We start from the raw sequence: 20,211 nt of genomic DNA, 5'->3' as shown, positions 1-20,211 counted from the left end.
CACAGTCCAATCAAATGCACTCCTTGTTTATAGGAGGTCACTTTTGTTTGCTTTGAAAGCGAATAGAATTGCCTTATTTGACAGGTTATTCTTATCTACTTGGCTGATTAGAGATGAAGAGCATGTATAAGAGGAGAGCGTTTCGGTGGGGCGGGCTTGCGCAGTGTAAGTAGATAACCGAATTAGGAGGTTGGTGCCACCGTATGCGATTGCGCCGCAGCTTCTTGCTTTGTTTTTGCTGTCTGGTAGCAAATCGCGGTGGCGTTCAACGGAAGGGTAAAAATTCTGCTAAAACAAATGATCAACACTGAAAATTTGGAAGAGTGACGTTGTGTACGTGCTAAATATGTTTCGAAACGTTATACTATCACGCATAATTTTTTTTATTATACGTAGCAGCGCCAGAGCGATCGGCGGCCAGCCATCTTCTATTCCTTTGGGAACGGGCAGTCTCGGGCTATTAAAAAAAATGTTTTGTTTGGCATAATAACGCATCTTTACTGCGTAAACGTCATACTGATGCGGTGAGTTCTCGCGGATTTTTGACGTCGCGTGACAGCCAGTTGAAGTGGGCACAGCCCGAAATCTTTTGTCCACTTGTGGAAGGCTGATGGGGAAAAAGGCGTAGAATCTGTAAGAATCCTATTTACTTTGTTTGGTATAATTGTGCATCATCAGTGTGTACTCACCATATCAGATGCAGATCTTTAGCGGTTTTCCTGACGTTGCGTGACAGACAGGCCAAGTGGGGGCGACCCGAAAAATTTTCACCGATCATGGAGGGCTGATTGCAAAAATGGAGCAGAAAAGTTAGGAAAAGCTTTACGTTATAGCAGCCATGGTTCGTTTCCAATGGTGAAAAACGCACGTTCAAGGAAGGTATATGGGCATAATTTCTTACTCTAAAAAGCCGTTTTGAGTTTTTCGTAAATGGCCTATCAATCCTTGCCATCAGTGCCACGTGGCATAGAGATACAGTTTTGGGTGTTAGTTCTGCGCAGGAAAAGGGACTATGGGGAAAGTGCAAATGAAATATTGTCTCTTCTTGCATAAATATTGAGATCATAAACGATTCTTTCTGGTTTTGATGCCGTCAAATGCGAGATTTTTTTTGTGTAATGTTTTTATGAAGGAAACAGGCAGTTGCTTGCGCGTTTAGATCATGTATTGTGCTCTAGACATTAGTATTGCTCCACAGAATGTACCAGGTGGAGGCCTCTGGCAAGGGTGTGTGGTCTTGCTCCTTCTAACAGGCCATCCAGAATAAGAGGAAATTTAGTTCTGCATGTCGTGAATGAATCTTGAGTTCTTTTTGTTCTGGCACTTCAGTATCAAAGTGACACTTTCGATAGCCCCTCAATAGCAACGTTGCCCTTGTGATAAAGAAATACTTTTCAGCCGCTATGTCTACCTAATTTCAAAGGGGGAGCAACGCAGAGTATCTCTAGGCAGATGAGCAATTTAGTCTGATTTACTATTGATTGAACGAAGGGGCATACTTGCACAAGTAAAGAGGGCGACACAGGACACAGCAAAGGAGCCACAATTCAGAACGCTCAGTCTCCTGTGTTGCGATGTTTAAAGCTGATGTCTACAAGATGTTTAACCCAGAACCAATTGAACACGCTGTTATAATTGCTCGAGGTGTGTTCTTTCTATTAAGGTACAAAACATGTCTACATATAGCACTATAACCGCTAGCAACTCAACCGTAAGTATGATGTAATCCTTGAAGGTAGCAACACCAACTTTGTCGTGTTTTCTCCTACTGTGCAGCCAAAAGAAGCCGAGCCCTTTGAACGCGGTGGTATTTGGGTGCTGCCTGATTCCGGCGTCGCTGGTATCGATCACGCTCTTCTTGATCTTTATGTATCACTTCTACCTCAGAGACGTGTAAGTTTTTAGTAAGACATAACTTCGTCAGACAATCGATGATTCGCAATTAGAATGAAACACCGCTGTGACGCGAGAAGCATACAATTGGGTGCCCGTTTTTTCTTTGCTTTAAGTTCTGTGTCACTTGAGGGATGTTCATCGGTTGGCTTCTTGAGATTGGCAACAGTTTCGAAACATACATTCCTAAAATCTGTCTCCGGAGCACATTGGCTATATGCGCAGTTTAATCGTGGCGCGCAAGACGAATGGTAATATAGTACTAATGATGTGGATGCGTTCGGCACACATTCTTGTGACCAATATTTCAATTGCGTGCTAATGTCAGGGTGCTTACTAATCTGACTCGTGCAATGAACGGGCTTGAATTAAGAGAACACAAAATGTGCCCTGTGATTATGAAGAAAAAGTTGAGCTAGTTAAATATTGCGGTTTGTTGTACCAGTTATTTCTACTTGTTTAGCGCTGCTGATGTACCAGGGACATCGAAAAAAAGATATATGTTTAAGGGAAAATACATCTATTGTAATCAGATAAAAATAACGCAGCACGGTGTTATTCGTTTGCAGGACGCCCAATTATAACTTTATCGTAGGAAGACTTGGGTGACTTTTATGAAACTGATTAAAAATTCTAGAAAAATCTGCCGCAATATTTTGCTTTTATTTGTGTTAGATTCCTAAAGCCATGTGCAATTTTGTTGAATGTTCTCACTTTTTTGAGCTATTTCGTGCATCGTGCGTTTTTGGAGCAATCTAAGTTTGCGCGTTCCTTTAGAGGAGCAACATCTAAACGAACCTGAAATCTATCAACTATTATTTCACTAAACTTTACATGGTCATATTCTCCGTTTGGCCAAGGCTAAATGCAAAGCCAGTGCTATGATGACGTGTTTAATGAGTCTACGGTTGCAGAGACGTGGCCCCAACGCCGGAATTACGCGCCGCCATTCACGACATCGGCAAGGACAGATGGCAATACGAAGACCGATTATCGTGAGAGCACTTTCAATATTCTGTCTAGTGGTAAAGTTTATAGCACCAATAATTATTGTGGAAGCTTTAACTCGAGCGCAGCTCCGATGCCGCGTATTCAAATACACGTACAGCGAAAAAATGCATTTTTTTGTGTTAGCACCCGAACAGATTGTAATGAAATTCTTTGCATTTAAGAGAAAATATTAATTTATAGTGACTGGGGAAGCGAAATTTTTATTTAGGCCTGTATATATTTACCAAAGTGTTTAATATTGGTAAGGTCGAAAAAAATCAAAGCAAGGACTTTACGAATTCCTTGCTCTGCATCAAAAGTGGATATCTCAGTTCTGTAAACTGCATTCATTAGAGCGTCTAAAGTAGAGAAATCTGGTTAAGTAGTTATATCTTACGAAAACTTCTTACGATGTTTTCAAGAGCTTTACGAGCATCCTGTTGATAATTTAGTAATACATATCACAGGTGTGCATGAGACATCAGTTTTGTCAGCTTTAGATGTATTAATAAAGCAGTTTACAGAATTATCATATCTATTTTCATTGCTGAGTTGCATAGTTGTAAACTTGGTGGTATTGTTTTCTACATTTTGCAACTTTCAACAATTTTCATTAAAACTTTACAACCAAAAAAGTACGCTTCCTGGACTCACTCGATTTTAACATTTTCATTGAACGCAACAAACCTAATTGAGTTCGGTGTGGTGAAAACGAGTAAAGCGATTTCACCTTTCCTTTGTATTTAGATACGGTGCCCCGAGCTAAGGCTTCGTACAAAAGAAGCTCCACTTGTGGACTGCTGAGGCTTTACTCACAAAGCGCTAGTGTTGTTACTGAAGCTTCAGCGACTGCGCTTTGTAGAGCTGTTGTTATCGGTTCCCTGACACTATGCAGCCAGACATGTGATCGGGAGCCCTACTCCGCGAACTAACATTAGCATGCTGATGGTGTGAGCAATGTCGGGGGTCGACAGATGAGTTTGCCATTGCCCATATGGGCCTGACATACAAGCAGCCATGAGGCATTGGCGACGGTTCCAGCAACAAGTACAACAACAAAAACAAAAGAGAAACGTTGACGTCAAGCAGCATATCGGCGAATAAAGAATGATGAGCCGAATTCAAAAGCCTATTCTTTCGTAAGAAGTGTTTTGTGACTGGCCACTTCCTTTAGCATATATCGTGTTCACTCGCATGGTTGACCTGGGTATGTTCTCACTCACCATGCCTATAGTACGCGGCGCATTTATGAATACACACTGAGATGCGCGATTCAATGACGTATGCGCGTATCGTGCCTCAGCCTAATATTTGGTACTTGCTTCGTAAACAAACATAACATAAATGGACCGTGACCTTGTTAATAAGGCCCGACAGATGGGCATGAGGGAACAGGTAATTCAATAAGGACAAAAGTCCCATTGCCCGAACCACAACTGGCACCGATAGAAGATGCACACCCGAATTTTTTTGGGCTTTCTGGGCTGCGCTACAGCCTAAAAACGTCATGACATACCAACTCGCCCAAACTGCCACGCTTTTGATGCATAGCAGAGCTTGACAACCCCGCCATCTCCTCAAGATGTAGTCAGGTTCTTCAGCTCTTAACGATTTTGAACGATGGAGGTGATGAAAGCAAAAGTATGCCGGGACCACTATTGACCGCGAGACCGAGCTGTAGGTGGCAGCACCGAGCCGCGTTAGTCTGGATGCGCGGTCGGCTGCGCTCACTGAACGAAATGTACACTGGAGAGCTTCGCTGCTGCCGATGTCAACTGCTTGTGCGCTAATAAAGTGCACTCACTCCTGTGAACCGATAATAAATTGCCCTCCAGTTCCACATGCTTGCTCGAAACACGCAGAACATTCCTATTTTGAGTGGAATCGCAAATTGTAATTCAATGGGGGACTGGCAGTGAGCCATCTTGTCGGCCTCTGCTCCCCCTTAGTGCTGTTTGTGCGTGCTCTGCTTGCTTTCCGTGCATTCTGTTAGTCTTGCTGTTGCGCAATTGAACTATTGTAAGATTTTATCCTAATCTCCAAAGGGTCTAAGAAAAAGCCTGCAAACGTGCTCACTGCTGATGTGTACTTTACGGCACAGCTTCGATCGCCTTCTTTTGGATCTCTACGTGATGTCCAAAACAGTTATCAAGATCAGTAAACAAGTTCCGCCACTGTGAGTGACAGTACACTTTCTGATTGTAACAGTGGTCTACAAGCAGTTATTTTATTGCAGTTGCAATAAATAAAAGCATCACCTTTAACAACACAGGGAGAAAAAAGTTAAAAAGGAAAGGCATGGTTACGTGTACGACGGCAATGCTAAAGGTTCAAATTATTTCAGGGACCAAAATATTATGTTGTTTCCTTCATAGAAGCAAACAATGGTCACTGCCTTCGCTGTAGATAACATTGTCTCACTAAAGAGGTGTAGTATTAGCGGCCGGCAAACTAGTGTAATAACGCCTTGGTCTAATGATTGCCGTGACTCATCTGGTCCTAAGTCACACTTTGTGCGCTTTGCTGTACCAACAAGAATTAAAGCACTAAACTGCCACAATTTACTTAGGAGACAAAATTACTTGTTCGTAGTGGGATCAAAAAAAAAAAAAGAAAGCACGCATATATAACGCTGGTCACCGAACTCCTAAGCAGTGTCTTCGATTAAGTGTGACATGCGATAGTTCCTACTTGATACAGTTCTTGCACATCATAACTTCACGCCACTTGATGTTTGTGGTATCCCGAACATTGCGGAATCAGCAACACATGCATAGCGATAAAGTGTTCCTCAAGTGCTTCACTTACTTCTCGCTGCGCCAGCAATTCTTATTTGTTTAGAAGGACGCGAAATGCGTTTTCTGGCGTGCTTGAAAATCAAAGCGGCAACGAAATTGGACTTATTGTGGAGAACATGGGGTGCAAGCCTCACATACCGCGCTCTTGACATGCTCTATCACTGGTCTTATCACAGCATAAATGTTAAAGTTCAAGGGCAAATGCTTATGTAGATTGTCATCAAATGAATGCCAGCATTAACGACTCCGCTTCACCCACAGAACGAACACTCTTTAGAGATTATGCACACCGCACGCGCACGTGTAAACACGTAGTAGCTAGCCGACGACGCGACGTGCCATCCACACTATGGGCGGTTGCACACCGCGCATTTCAGCCAATGGCCCCCAAGGGGCGATTCCGCTCGATCACGAAGCCCAGTGATTCACCCAATGTGACACATAGGTAATACACGTGTCACACGGACACACTTGGAAGGCCCTCCGGTCGACGGCTTTCGAAACGCCACAACTCTATTGATTGAAAGGAGTTGCGGCGCTGCCGCATGGTACTATTGAACCGCCGTTGAGTGGTTGAAGCGTTTCTCGCAAACATTGTGTAGCGCTGCGCATATATATTTTCGTTTTCGTGTCACGAAATGTTAAATAATATTAAATCCACTTAGTAGCACAAGAAATTCAAATTGGCAAAAGTACTTTGTTAAATAATTATTAACACTCATATATGCTATTTTTAGAGCAATACGGTTTGATTTGTTTTCTTTCTAATCGTGAGTACGAGCACGCTGTTAACGATGTTAACGATCGAGAGGGCACGTTTCCGCTACTTCCGCTTCTATTGCTCAAAGGCCATGTAGGTTTCGATAAAGTTGCAGGGTGCTCCGTTGACTCGATAGGCTATTGATTCGATAGGCTATTGACTCGGCAGCCATTGAAAGCGCCTGCGTAGCAACTGGAACTCGACCTTTGAGTCAACGGACAATCGGGTAGAATGCCTTCCAAACACCCGTGTGACGGGTATAAGTACACTTCTAGAAGCGCTTGGATTTAAAGTAGACAGAAGAATCAACCTATCAGCAGTCGAGATAAGCAAGAGAGTTCAGAGTATTTCTGGAAAAACAGCAGGGAAGATACTGATACGATCGGATTCGTTACAGGCACAAGTAGCGGTACAAGATAGACACAGAGAACTTTTGAGGAAGTGAAAACAGATTATGGAGATTCAAAGAAATGAAAAACATTTATAGCGTACCTGGTTAAATCAAGCAGGATAAGTCACCATGTTCTAGCGCCCCATGTCCATGGGGATGCCAATAAATCATCATCCTAAGCCGCCAATAGCCGGCAGCGGATAATTTCCCACCATTACTACATACCAATCGTATCGCGAGCTGAGTCTAAACGTTTTCACACGTATTTCAGTAACCTTTGACTCCAATCACCAAAACCCAACAGTTGAGATAAAAAAATCCGAAGACACCTAAGCGCTTCTTATCAGTTGTGAATGCGAAAGCATTATTGTTCAAACGAACGTCGCCGAGCGGTCCTGCGAATTATGAACTCCTGCACGCGAGCGGCTTGAGGCGCTAAGCGCGTTTCGATTTGACCTTACCGAGACGCAGTTCGAACGCAGGCTAGTTCTCGCGCGTACAAGGAACGCACGCTTAACACAGACTTCCGAAAGCGAGGGCGACGTGGCGTCGCGGCGATGCCATCTACCCTCACTCGACAACTGGCGCAGTAAGGCGGCAGCATGTGTGGCCTTTTAGCCAGCTCTGCTCCGCCGAGGCCCGAGCCAACAAGCGCGAGCCATCGTTAGGAGCGCCGAGGCGCTCTGGGCACGTGGCGACGCAGCCAATGGGAAATTTGGTACCATTTCGCTGCTACAGACGTCGCCGGCTTTTTTCGCTCAATGGGCAATTTGTCGCTTTCGCATCAAAGGTTTATTCCAGTTAGGACCATCATTGAAGCTAGTATATTTTGGCGTCTAAGAAGGCAATCTCAAGGCCAAGCACGTCTCATCACACCAACAAGAGAGCTAAGAAAAGCAAATGTTCACCCTATACTTCAGCACTTTGTGCGTGCGAACTCCTGGAAAGCCGCAAAGGGGCGTACTTTGTGCTAAACAAAGCATGACTATGGTTTCTTTGTGCGCAGACGAACCTTTCGTCTATTTTCCAGGCAGCCTGCTCGGCCACAACCTTACTTAGACAACAAAGTAGAGCGCATCATTTTTTTACTTCGATGTTTTCGCGAAGTTAACCAACATGTCAATTTCGTCAGAGTTGGAACGATATTTGATATGGCCGCTGTACGCTTGACTGTTTTGCTTTCAATGGCCAGTATTAGGATATGTCTATCATGTTCTCCTGCGAAAATTAACACTAATAGCGCGATCGGAATTTTTATGATTGAGGAATAGAACGTTAGCTACAGGCATGCGCACTTAAAAGGAATTTTGACATTGTAGCGCCCTTTTTGTGATAATCTTGAAAAGTGGCGCAAAAAAAATACAGTGGTCGCAGCTTCTGTTTTTTTTTTTCCACACAGCTTCATTCCTTTGTCGAAGGATCACTTTCCGATAATGAATGAATGAATGAATGAATGAATGAATGAATGAATGAACGCTTATTTCATCTTGAATACAACTTCAAGAAAGGTGCGAAAAGAAGTCACCGCTAATACGTTTCGAGCGATGCATGTCTCGAAAGCAGCGCTATAAACTGGAAATTCGCCTTGCATCGCCTCGCTTCGCCTTCACAATATCGGCGTGTACACTAAGGTTATTCATTACGATAGTAATTGCTCTAAGTAACTTCACATGCGAGCCTAATGGAGATTACTGCACAGTTCCTGATGTCCGCGAGAATCATCAAAATATAGCGTGGATTTGTTGCAATTAGATAAATTAATTTCATAAACAACTGCACACCAGAACCTTGAGTAAGCGGTATAACTTACCACGCGTACCACTTTCGCAGGATGAGGGAACTAATGGTCATCCTGTTGCTCGTCGCAATCGGCATCTCACTTATTGTAGACTCGGACAAGCACATCGGGTAAGTCGACAAGGTCATCTGTGAATGATCTTATCTCAGTATCTATAACCTACTTAGATGACGAGATTTAGTTAAGATTGTATTGTTACGTTGTTTGTACGCGCAGTGAACGTCATTTAAGAAGCTGGCTGCGTGATTTAAAGAACTGCCCAGACCTAATACGTCAATTAAGTAGTGTCATCTGACCATCATAGCTTACCAACAAGGAAAGTGGAATTTCCTTAAAACTACATGCGTTGGAACAGAAATAAACATGGGAAAATTAGGCCAGCTCTTATGCGCCAGAAACACAACGACAATGAAAAGTTATGAGTGAAAATTTATATGCACGTAAAGCGCCTTTGTTGGCCATTTGAGCAGTGGTAAAACAATGTTTGACAAGATAGCTGCGCACTGCATCTGCTAAGTTTACTAACACCCGCTGGAATGGGTTCAAAGAAAATTCTGTGATAACACATGTTTCACATGTTGACAATACCTAACATGCAACGCGCGTCAGCCTCACTTGTTGCCATCCCCTCCATGGAAGGCGCGCGCCGCTGCATAAGTACAGCGATAAGTTAGACATGCCGTAGCAGAGAGAGAACGTACTTCTTCCGAGACCGAAAATGCATAGCCTGCAGCAGGTCGCCGTCGTCACCAGGAAAACAATGATTGACATTGTCGTAAGAAGCATGCTGTGCGTCGTCAGAAGCATTCATCGTCGTCAAGGCCGCTACGAGGGGCGCTTCGTCAGTTATTGCTGCCAGTGTGCTCGAATATCGCGAAACACTGCAGTTATATTTAAATCGATTAGCATTATTAGGGCACTTTCCAGGATTATCTGTCTGTCAGTCTGTCTGTCGGTCGGTCGGTCGGTCGGTCGGTCGGTCGGTCGGTCGGTCTGTCGGTCTGTCGGTCTGTCTGTCTGTCTGTCTGTCTGTCTGTCTGTCTGTCTGTCTGTCTGTCTGTCTGTCTGTCTGTCTGTCTGTCTGTCGGTCGGTCGGTCGGTCGGTCGGTCGGTCGGTCGGTCGGTCGGTCGGTCGGTCGGTCGGTCGGTCGGTCGGTCGGTCGGTCGGTCGGTCGGTCGGTCGGTCGGTCGGTCGGTCGGTCGGTCGGTCGGTCGGTCGGTCGGTCGGTCGGTCGGTCGGTCGGTCGGTCGGTCGGTCGGTCGGTCGGTCGGTCGGTCGGTCGGTCGGTCGGTCGGTCGGTCGGTCGGTCGGTCGGTCGGTCGGTCGGTCGGTCGGTCGGTCGGTCGGTCGGTCGGTCGGTCGGTCGGTCGGTCGGTCGGTCGGTCGGTCGGTCGGTCGGTCGGTCGGTCGGTCGGTCGGTCGGTCGGTCGGTCGGTCGGTCGGTCGGTCGGTCGGTCGGTCGGTCGGTCGGTCGGTCGGTCGGTCGGTCGGTCGGTCGGTCGGTCGGTCGGTCGGTCGGTCGGTCGGTCGGTCGGTCGGTCGGTCGGTCGGTCGGTCGGTCGGTCGGTCGGTCGGTCGGTCGGTCGGTCGGTCGGTCGGTCGGTCGGTCGGTCGGTCGGTCGGTCGGTCGGTCGGTCGGTCGGTCGGTCGGTCGGTCGGTCGGTCGGTCGGTCGGTCGGTCGGTCGGTCGGTCGGTCGGTCGGTCGGTCGGTCGGTCGGTCGGTCGGTCGGTCGGTCGGTCGGTCGGTCGGTCGGTCGGTCGGTCGGTCGGTCGGTCGGTCGGTCGGTCGGTCGGTCGGTCGGTCGGTCGGTCGGTCGGTCGGTCGGTCGGTCGGTCGGTCGGTCGGTCGGTCGGTCGGTCGGTCGGTCGGTCGGTCGGTCGGTCGGTCGGTCGGTCGGTCGGTCGGTCGGTCGGTCGGTCGGTCGGTCGGTCGGTCGGTCGGTCGGTCGGTCGGTCGGTCGGTCGGTCAGCAAAGAGCGAAATGAAACTCCCCGTGAGATAGTCAACATTTGACCAAATATGCAACGGTAATGTTCCCAACAATACAATTCAAAACACAATATGAATGCCTGAGGAGAAGGCACAGTTAGCTTGCACAAATATTTCGAGTATAAACTGACAGTTCCACAACTATAGTATAGCGCTGTTTAGAATTCAATATTTTTATTTGAATATACAACATAGGATAAACCACAAATACAGCAGGCCTTGCTGGCACTTGACTAGATTTGAAACTTCAAAAGAATAGTATCACTTGTATAATATCACAGGAAATCACTTGTATCATATCACGGTGTTTTGGCCATGCATGTCATCATAAAATCCGTGTTAACTGTCTATGTAAAAGTTTGTACTGCAGTCAGGAAGCAAGAAAACAAGGCAAAGGTGAAGTATGAGATTGCAGGCACTAAAGGATGAATTGGACACTTGTGTTCAGATCCACCTTGTACACTACCGAAAAAAAAAGCTTTACACATCCTGTGCAGCTTTAGAGCAGGATAATAAAGACGCTCCCAATGCAATGTAGCAAATGCAAAAAATATACAGAGTATCGGCTGTGGTGACGCCTAAAAAAGAAGACGGGCCCATAAGGCCATGCTTCCAAGCCAATATAAATATAAATTGGCATCAAGCCCAAGAACTAGTCGAGCCTACGTCTCAACAAAGATAACATTAAAAACAAATTTTGAAATTAAAGCTCTATACATGCCCATGTAAGCACTGGAGGAAGCATTTTCTCTGTGCATGTGAGCAATAAGTATCTCTCAAAAGTAGTAACTTTTGCATCGTAATACACTACGAACTATAGCTGACATCAGTGAAATGCTGTTAACTGTCTGTATAAGTTTTCACTGCGGTTAGCAAGCAAGAAAACGAGGAGAATTTGAACTGCACCATGATGTTACAGGCACAACAACAAGAATCAGACAATTGTTATTATATCACCTTTGAAGTCAATATTATAGGGCAATCGGGAGGGAAACAAAAAAAAACATCCTTTCATGCTGTAATTGAGCAAGAATAAAATTAAGAACGGATTCTGAACTTACACGTCTATACATGTTCATGCAAGTAGTACAAGCAATGCTTGCTTACATGTTAGCTAATACTACTACCTTAGCAAATATACCAGACGAATATTTCAAACATGCTGACTAATGTGTAGCAATGTAAAATAGTAAGATCATCACACTTCAACTGTGGCACTTGTATGATACAACACACACACCACCACAAGTATCAAGTATCACCTTAAATAAAGTACAGCTCACTAGTTAACATTTGTAGGTATTTAAAGTAAATGCTCATATTGCAAATAGAAAATCTAGGCTACTGAGTTTGACCACGTTGTTATATGCATTTCTATTGCTGGCACCAAAAGCATTCACTCTCAATGTCTACTTTAAAGCAAGCTGATCTTGTTAAACAGGCTATCGTCTAAGCATGATAGAAGCTTTTCGCTGTGTTTTACTGCGATAATGTATCAGGATCACAGAAGGCCATGTGACACTACCAGAACACCTATGGCACCAATAGAAGCCATGTTCGTTTGTACGCGGACAGTTTGGGAGCTCAATGTTGCTCTCTTTTTTTTCTTCGCGGCCATGAAGCAATAATGAAAAACACCTTCGAGCACAGCGCTGCGTGGCAGAACCCATTTATTGCTACAGCAGCACCAGGAATGATGCAAATAGACATAAATGTTGAAGGTTCGTGTACAATATGTCTAAATAGAAATACTTATAAGTTTTATACTATCATAAGGAAGACGATCTCAGCCCTGTTGAGAGCACAATCATGTCTGTTAGCGGCCAGTATGTCAGCTGGCAATTCCCCGGTCTCCAGTGGAGCCTACAAGAACAGAATAGTATTCTTAAACTCTTATATTTACTTGTTTAAGTCGCACTGCAAACAGCTATCAACATGTAATGAAAGAGGCATAAATTAACCAAAAACATATTAAATATAACCACAGAACATATAATTAAACACGCAAAATTTAAGTATGTTCTATCAAGAACATTTCGGTAACAATAAAAATTCAAGGTTAAAAGTTTTAAAGAATATTAATCAATTGAAACTAATCATGCAAATTAATTTCCAAATCAGTTTCTCCTCTTCAATACAAAAAACAACACCGGAAGAATGTGACAGTTTAACAGTAAGAACGCGATATCAAGTGATTACTAAATGAACTACTGCAATTATTATTCGTTAATTAAGGATAGTTTACAATTCATTTGTAAACATACGACCATCTCAGCACAAAACATCAGTTCCGTGAAAGAGATCCAATGCTGTGCGTACGCACAAACGTGCAACATGTACTCGAGCTTTAAGAATAACCAACACGGTGACTCATAGAGATAACAAAAAACGTGTTTATGAAGCGAGCGAGTAGTGCGCTTCAATAAAACTCAGTAGCGCAAGCATGAGCATGAATTGACGGTGAAATATACGACACATACACACACCAGCAAATAAATAATTGAACAAGAAGCATTGGTTACCTGGGTCACATTTATTGGTGTCTTCGGCATTCGTTACAACAGTCACAACATAAGCGATGCTCACCACTCTCGCGTAAGCGAAGAACTTATACCATATTCCATCGGCAATGCGGCTCCTTGCAGCGGCCAGTGCCACGCAGCGCGCCAATATGTCGCTGCTCCACGGCGGCAGTGCTTCTTTTCAGCGGCTCGCGCACCTTTAGGAGTCTTTTTGGTAACTGTACCACGCGTCACGAGCGACTCAAACACACAACACGCTTGGTAAGTGCACACCACGAAATCGGAGAGCGTTTAAACGTGATTAAAGCAATGAAACAAAGCGCGACACGACCGTTACAAAAAGACCGCATCGGCGATACTCTTCCAGGCATGCTTCTTGAGAGCATGCCTGAAACGCAGAGGAGATATGACTGCGCTCGCGTTTGGCTGGAGCTGAAGCGCGTTTGATTATGGCGTCCATCTACAGAGGACAAATGGAAAGAATAATCAAGCTACAGTTCCGACAAAGTGTCCCATAACAGTATATCAAGATTTTAATATTCTATAGTTTAAAGATGTTGCTGTTCGTTTGTATTTGTATGTTTTCTCTCTGCTCATTTGGCCGGCCGCCATTGTGGTCTCATACCGTGATTGCCCGTTCATCTCTCTACGAGACCTTACTGGAGCGGCTGTCGCCCGCTGTCATGTGAATTTAGCAGCGTGATTATCGCGTGTTAGCGAGCGAACAAAAGCGGTACGTGTCTGGCGTTCTCTATAAGGAACCCGACATTTGCTGCAGTTTAGGAACCACCTCCTATTATGCGTTAGAAAGGAAAAAAATTAAAGAAATACAGGGGCATATTACATTCTGTTGCAGTGTACAAAACATTTTTCTCCCCTACAGAATAGTTATTGGGCCTGCTCGACGCTTTCATTCTGTCGGTCGTCGAGCTTTTACAATATTCCAGCGTGCGCTCACGTGCACCCTTCAATGTGCGTCCTACTGTCAAAGGGTGTCGGGATTCAGGAGAAGATTACAAGCACGAATAAAGGAAGCGTTGATGCTGAAATAAAAAAAAATTATTGGGCACAAATGTATATTTAATCACCGTAATGAATCTGCGTTTAGTTTTTCGGCAAGCAGGTTTTATACCACAGCATAAAATGCCTACAGTGGTAGCGGTAGGCTTTCCACCACACTGAATCGTAGTTACAATTTATGCCACTGCATCGTTCGCCACAATATTCTCCGATGTATGTTTAACGTTCGTGTGGCTTGGTTTTACATTATAATGCCACGTATGCAGCATGTAAAATTGGTCACTGAATTGCCGCTGGTTGACTTGAGCAGGTGCTCGTGCGAGATTTAAGCTTTTTTTTATATTGCGAAAACAAACATTCCGACTGGAAAAATAACATCTTAATTTAGCCCAACCTACCTCCGTCCCGCGGCCGCACACCATATTTTACACGTTATGCCTGGCTGAAAATATCATATCAGGATCGCCAATGCGACACAATAATCTGTAAACTTCCAATCCATGCAATAGGTCCCATGAGCCATGAATTACAACTTTCTTTTTATAAGTTACAATCTAAAGTTTACGAGACATTTGGCGTTGAAGTAACATTTAAAATAGCACACTTCGACACATGTAACTTTTAGCCGCGACTGAATTTAACAAAAACACAAATGTAACGTCGTAACCTTTACGTTATAGGTTACTTTCAACTAAAGGTAAACTTAAACGTTACCGTGCTAAGAGTGTAGGAGTGAGTAAACGGTAATCACCCAGTTCTTTTCTCTTTAAAAAAGTGATGCTTTCGAATGACTGACCCTTTCCTACAGCGTCCAGTGAAACTCATAATTTTCGTTCTCGGTCACGCACCCGCAGGATTGACTCCACCACGGTGACTTCGCTGTGCGCCGTGGTGGCCGTGGGCATCCCGCAGAAGCTGGGCAACCTTGTGCTGGCCGAACACGTGGTCACATGGCAGCTCGTACTCCGCCGCCTGCCCTGGGAACTGATCCTGGTGCGACTTGGAGGAAGCGCCCTGCAGGTCGTCGCCGAGGTCTGGATCGAGACGTGATATATTTTTTTACCTATAATCATCGTGCCCACAAACGTGGGCGGAGTCGAACGTGCATTTACAGTTAAATTCATGGATAGAAGGATATCAGAACTTCTTTCTTTGAGAAGAGCTGGTTACAGCAGCCACCAAACTCGTTGTTTTTATCTCGCGTCATAGCCGGCAATACATGCATTTCACGGTAGCAAACTACTAATTGCATCCGTTTACACATTGGGGTGTATTTGTATATGATGAACGCTCGTGTAGCCCGCAGCCTAGCAGATACCTAGGAAGGAACCCAGCAGCTAGCCAGCAGTGGCTGCTTGGTTCAAGGACTTTTCTGTGTAGCGCATGGGCCGAACATGGACCTAACCGCGGCAACTCTTTTCATGAGAAATGGTAATCGAATCGGCCTGTTGACCACACTAGACAACAGCTGTTGACGCAAATAGCAAAGTATAATCAGTGTCCACCACCGAGTAAAGGTCAGCGCTGCCCTTTGACTTCAGTGTTCACTGAAGTTGAATAGCATTCCTTGGGAATTCTTGGGGTAAAATAACTTTGAGTGTATGCTCGATGCTAGTGCAGTGATAAGTTATTTTGTAAGCAACTCGTTCATCGACGAAGGATTTGACGATGGGCTTTACTTAAGCGCAGCAATTTCTGTAGTCGAGGATAAGTTCCAGTGGAAGATTTTGACGAGTGCGGCTAGTGTAACGGCAGATGTGCGTAACCTGATCTAGTTTCCCAAGGGTAATAGACGTTTCAAGCATTCATGAGAAGGTAGAAGCGGCGTTTACTATTTACGAGTCGTTTAGCAGTTTGCATATAACACAGCGATTGGGTGCTGAATTTCAAGTGGTTCAGGAACATACAATTGCTTTATATGACGTGGGGATAAATTTTCTAATTTCGGCAGATGTATACCTGCATGAAATAACTAGAACAAGGGCTACACTTGTGTTGGATGCATGTTCTTTTAAGCGGCTTCTTTCTGAGAAGACATTTGTGTGTACTCTCTCAAAGTTTCAGTGTTCTTGAGTGAGTAAATATCGGTCGTATACCTTGTAAACATTCGCTTACTAACTAATAACAAGTATGGTCCCACGCGCACACAAGAAAACATGAACACATCTCACTTGTTGACCTCGGAAACTCGCAGTCAAAACGCTGGAGTGAGGAAGCGTGGCAGCAACAGTGAGCGAACTGACTTTTGTGCTGCCTCACGCTTCATCGTGAACTAAGCGGCGAAAACACAGCTTACACGAAGCTATCAGCACTCCATGCACTCTACCCTCATCAGAGATCGCTTTTAAGACAGGGCCCGCGTGACCACGCGCCGCCGTGCCATACGCAGCAGCCGCCGGATGAGAATGCACCCCCCCTATTCTTCTCTCCCCTCGCCTCAGTGCCTTGCGCGCCACCGAGGATGGTGGGCGTCCTCCGTGCTTTACGCCCTGCACGCGCGATTCAGCCGTCATCGTCGGCTCACCCTCGCATGCTTTCACTCACGCATACAGCATACGCTGCGCGCGGCGACGATGTTATCGCCCTTGGAGTTTATACCGCACATCACGGCGACAGCAACGATGACGACAGCAGAATTGAGTCTGGAGTGTCGATGTAATTTCTATCGCAATAAAACCTTTAATACTAAGACGGGCACGCGGGCCTATGTGGGGAAAGGGATTAATATCTGCCCCGAAGTTCCGCAATATTCGCGAACTCTCAGTGGGAGCTGATAATATCCCGGGCATTCAAGTATTTTTGCGGGCAGATCCAACCATCAAGAGAATAGCCCTGTTGACGTTTATGTCTCTGGCGCTGTCTTTCAAGCACTGGACATATCCATATCCCACACGATATGGTTAATGTGCGGCTTTGCCTCTGTTCCTCCCTCCCCCACCCCCGGCCGAAAAAAAAATACTGCTTATTTTGCACGTCAAATATAGTTTCTGTCATTCAAGAAGCATCCGTCGGCTTACAGGTTTTCTCGAGGCAGCCGTTGTTTTTCCAACTTCTCGACTGTGCTTTCCTTTGAGCTCCGTTTATGTAACAATCTTAGTGCATCCTTCCTTGCCATTGTTTTAGCCAGGGCTACATGTTAGGCTTGATTTTTCGCAACTTGTGTTACCCTATTGTATCCGCTGTGGTTGCGAAGTGGCTTTGGTGTGGCGCTGCTCAGAACGGGGTCGCGGGATCAAATTCCGGTCACAGCGGGCGCATTTCCATGCTGGCGAAATACAAGAACACCCGCGCACTTATATTTAGGCGCGCGTTAAAGAACCTCAGCTGGTTAAAATTAATACGGAGTCGCCTCCCCCCCTACGGCCTGCCTTACAATCAGATTGTGGTTTTGGAAAGTAAAATCCCACAATTTAATTTATTAGCCTATCGTAAAATCTGCACTAACTCATTTTGGTTATCTTTAAATAACATGCTTCTTTCTATGCTTCTCGTCCACCTCAGCTGACGCGACACCGTTAAGCGCCGACATTCGACACCTAACTTTAGGCTTTGTATTTTCAGGCAAACTTACAATGCTTTAAATCATAAATCAAATTATGCAGGGCCAAATTTATTTCATTTCTAAAGTTTTACTCGTGCTATATTTTGCCCCAAACTTCTATATAGCATGATAAGAGCATCCATGACACGGCGTAAACAATTTAGTGCATTGAATCATTGAAGCATTTTGTGCCGCCAGTCATTTCTCGTGCAAGAAGTGCTTCAGCGCTTTTTTGAACAAACGTGCCACTCGCAGCGTTCGAGGGTGTCCACGTGGCTGCTGGAGACTTTACTGCGACACGTGAACACGCGAGTGCACCCCGCCTGGTGCCTCGTGGCGTTGATGGCTGCGACGGCGCTGGTCTGCGAAGTGGACACCGGCGTTGCCGGATCTCCGCTCGTCCACAAGCTGATACTTCTGGTGAGTTGTCAACACAAAGGGCGATATTAAGTTGCTTTACTGGCGGAAAGCCTACCTTTAGGTTGTCAGATAAAATACATGCGCATTACGCCTCAAGACAAATACATAAAAATTTTCATGTAACTTAGGACAGCATTCACTTGTAAAATTGTTGTTACTACAGAGGAAAAGTGTTGAAAATCTGCGGGCTTAGATTTTAACGCACTCTTGCTAGTCAATATCACAGACAATGCCCTTTTTGCTCGCTAAATTTAGCAGGCTACGTCAATGAGCAAAATCAGGAAACCGTCCAGGTCCTATGTTTATAAACAGTGAAAGGGTCAGAGGGTGTCTCTCCGTTGGGGGGAAGCTCAGTTGGCAATTATTCGCACCATCACACTTTTTTGCTTGTTTTTAATGTGGAAGCCACTGTTACCGTGGCTACAGTCGGCGTTAAGCAAATTAAGATACAGAAATTGAGACACTGCTAGTGTCTTTGGCGACGGTGTTGTGTGGTGGAGGGACCTTGCAGAAACGTGTAAAGCGTTTATACTTTCACTATGAAAGCATACCAGTCTTGTCAAGAGTATCACTGCCTCCTGGCCTCAAGCTCATTATCGCTATGCAAGTTGTGGGTTACAGTCAACTGAAAAAAGGAATAACTGCGGAAATTTGACACGTAAACACTTAGACTTTGTTCTGCGCCCCTTTAATTTGGCAAGCGGCACGGAATGCTCCGATTGCATTCTCCCAGAAGTACCGTTGTCAATATCAGAAAGGGAGTGTTGGCTTGTTCTGCACGCAGCATACATTCCTTTTTCATGGAATTAGCGGACGTAGGAGCATAATAAGTGGGAACGCTCTAAAATGTCTTGAAGCCGCTTATAGAGTTAACTAATTGCAAACCTCGGCATTTAAATTCGAGGCGTCGCTCTCGTTGCCTGCCGTCTTTCTCCTGCATTTACAGCCACAAATGGACCTTGCGAAGTGGTTGCTGCTTTGACAAAGTCTTTATTCGTCGGCTTCTGCTGCAGCACAGCGTGCGTGACTATAACGGGAAGAAAACTTTTACAGCGTTGAGTAGGAAACATATCTGAAGCACTTGCACGACATATCAAAAGGACATACCTACACCGATCGTTGCATTCTATAAAAGATACGGTAACATACGAAATAAGCTGCACTATTGACAAACTACAAGAACACGTTTTTGTTACAATCAAATTTCTGCGGAAGGGAGGACGCCACTCCAATGCCATCTGTGGAGAACATCGCGTATATTGAACACCCTGGATATGCTGGATACCCTCTTGCGTCTCGCTCTATACTTGTTTAAAATATGTATTTGCATATATATATATATATATATATATATATATATATATATATATATATATATACTTGGACAGATGAATGCGAACTTTCTTTTCAAGCCCTCAAGCAGGCATTAACCACCGACCCTGTCCTCTGTCACTTCGATGAGAACGCACCAACTTGCTTGCACACCGACGCTAGTGGCCATGGGATCGGTGCTGTACTTTTACAGCGTGATACCACCTCACGAGAGAGAGTTGTTGCCTATGCCAGTCGCGCACTAACACCTGCCGAAAAGAATTACTCGATCACAGAACAGGAATGTCTCGCAGTAGTTTGGGCGATCCAAAAATTTCGACCATATCTTTACGGACGCCATTTCACGGTCATAACTGACCACCACGCCTTATGCTGGTTGTCGTCCATCAAAAACTTGTCCGGACGACTTGGTCGCTGGGTGGTACGCTTACAAGAGTACGATTTTGACGTTGTCTACAAGTCTGGGAAAAAGCATCAAGATGCCGACGCTCTCTCTCGCTGCCCGCTGCCACTATTAGCTTCGAGTACACCTCCCCATTGCTCGCCACTTGATGATGAGACTAAGTCGTCACTCCCGTTATTACCATTATTACCTCTATCGGTTACTGACACGTTATCTTCCAATCGCGTCACTCACCTCGCCTCGTGTCAACGTTCTGACCCCTACTGCAACAGCATCATCCAACGCCTGTGCGGAACTACATCTGCACCAAATGCCAGATTACGTCGACAACTGCGACTATTTAAGCTTGACA

General features: G+C 45.1%; 1 protein-coding gene across 1 annotated transcript in view; it reads left to right on the top strand.

Annotated features, from left to right (window-relative positions):
• The first annotated feature begins 1,799 nt into the window (after window positions 1-1,799).
• The window catches only part of LOC126539801 (solute carrier family 13 member 2-like), a 24,085-nt gene continuing 5,673 nt past the window's right edge, over window positions 1,800-20,211 (top strand). Inside the window, exons 1-5 of the mRNA XM_050186634.3 lie at window positions 1,800-1,893; window positions 2,808-2,888; window positions 8,663-8,740; window positions 15,018-15,195; window positions 17,960-18,124. Of these exons, the coding sequence (XP_050042591.2) occupies window positions 1,868-1,893; window positions 2,808-2,888; window positions 8,663-8,740; window positions 15,018-15,195; window positions 17,960-18,124 (528 nt within the window). The 5' untranslated portion in view covers window positions 1,800-1,867. The remainder of the gene's footprint in view (window positions 1,894-2,807; window positions 2,889-8,662; window positions 8,741-15,017; window positions 15,196-17,959; window positions 18,125-20,211) is intronic.

Source organism: Dermacentor andersoni, chromosome 3, assembly GCF_023375885.2.
Source record: "Dermacentor andersoni chromosome 3, qqDerAnde1_hic_scaffold, whole genome shotgun sequence".
In the NCBI taxonomy this organism is placed as follows: domain Eukaryota; kingdom Metazoa; phylum Arthropoda; class Arachnida; order Ixodida; family Ixodidae; genus Dermacentor; species Dermacentor andersoni.
Note: the sequence above shows the minus strand (reverse complement) of the source record. Positions and strands in the feature narration are given on the sequence as shown.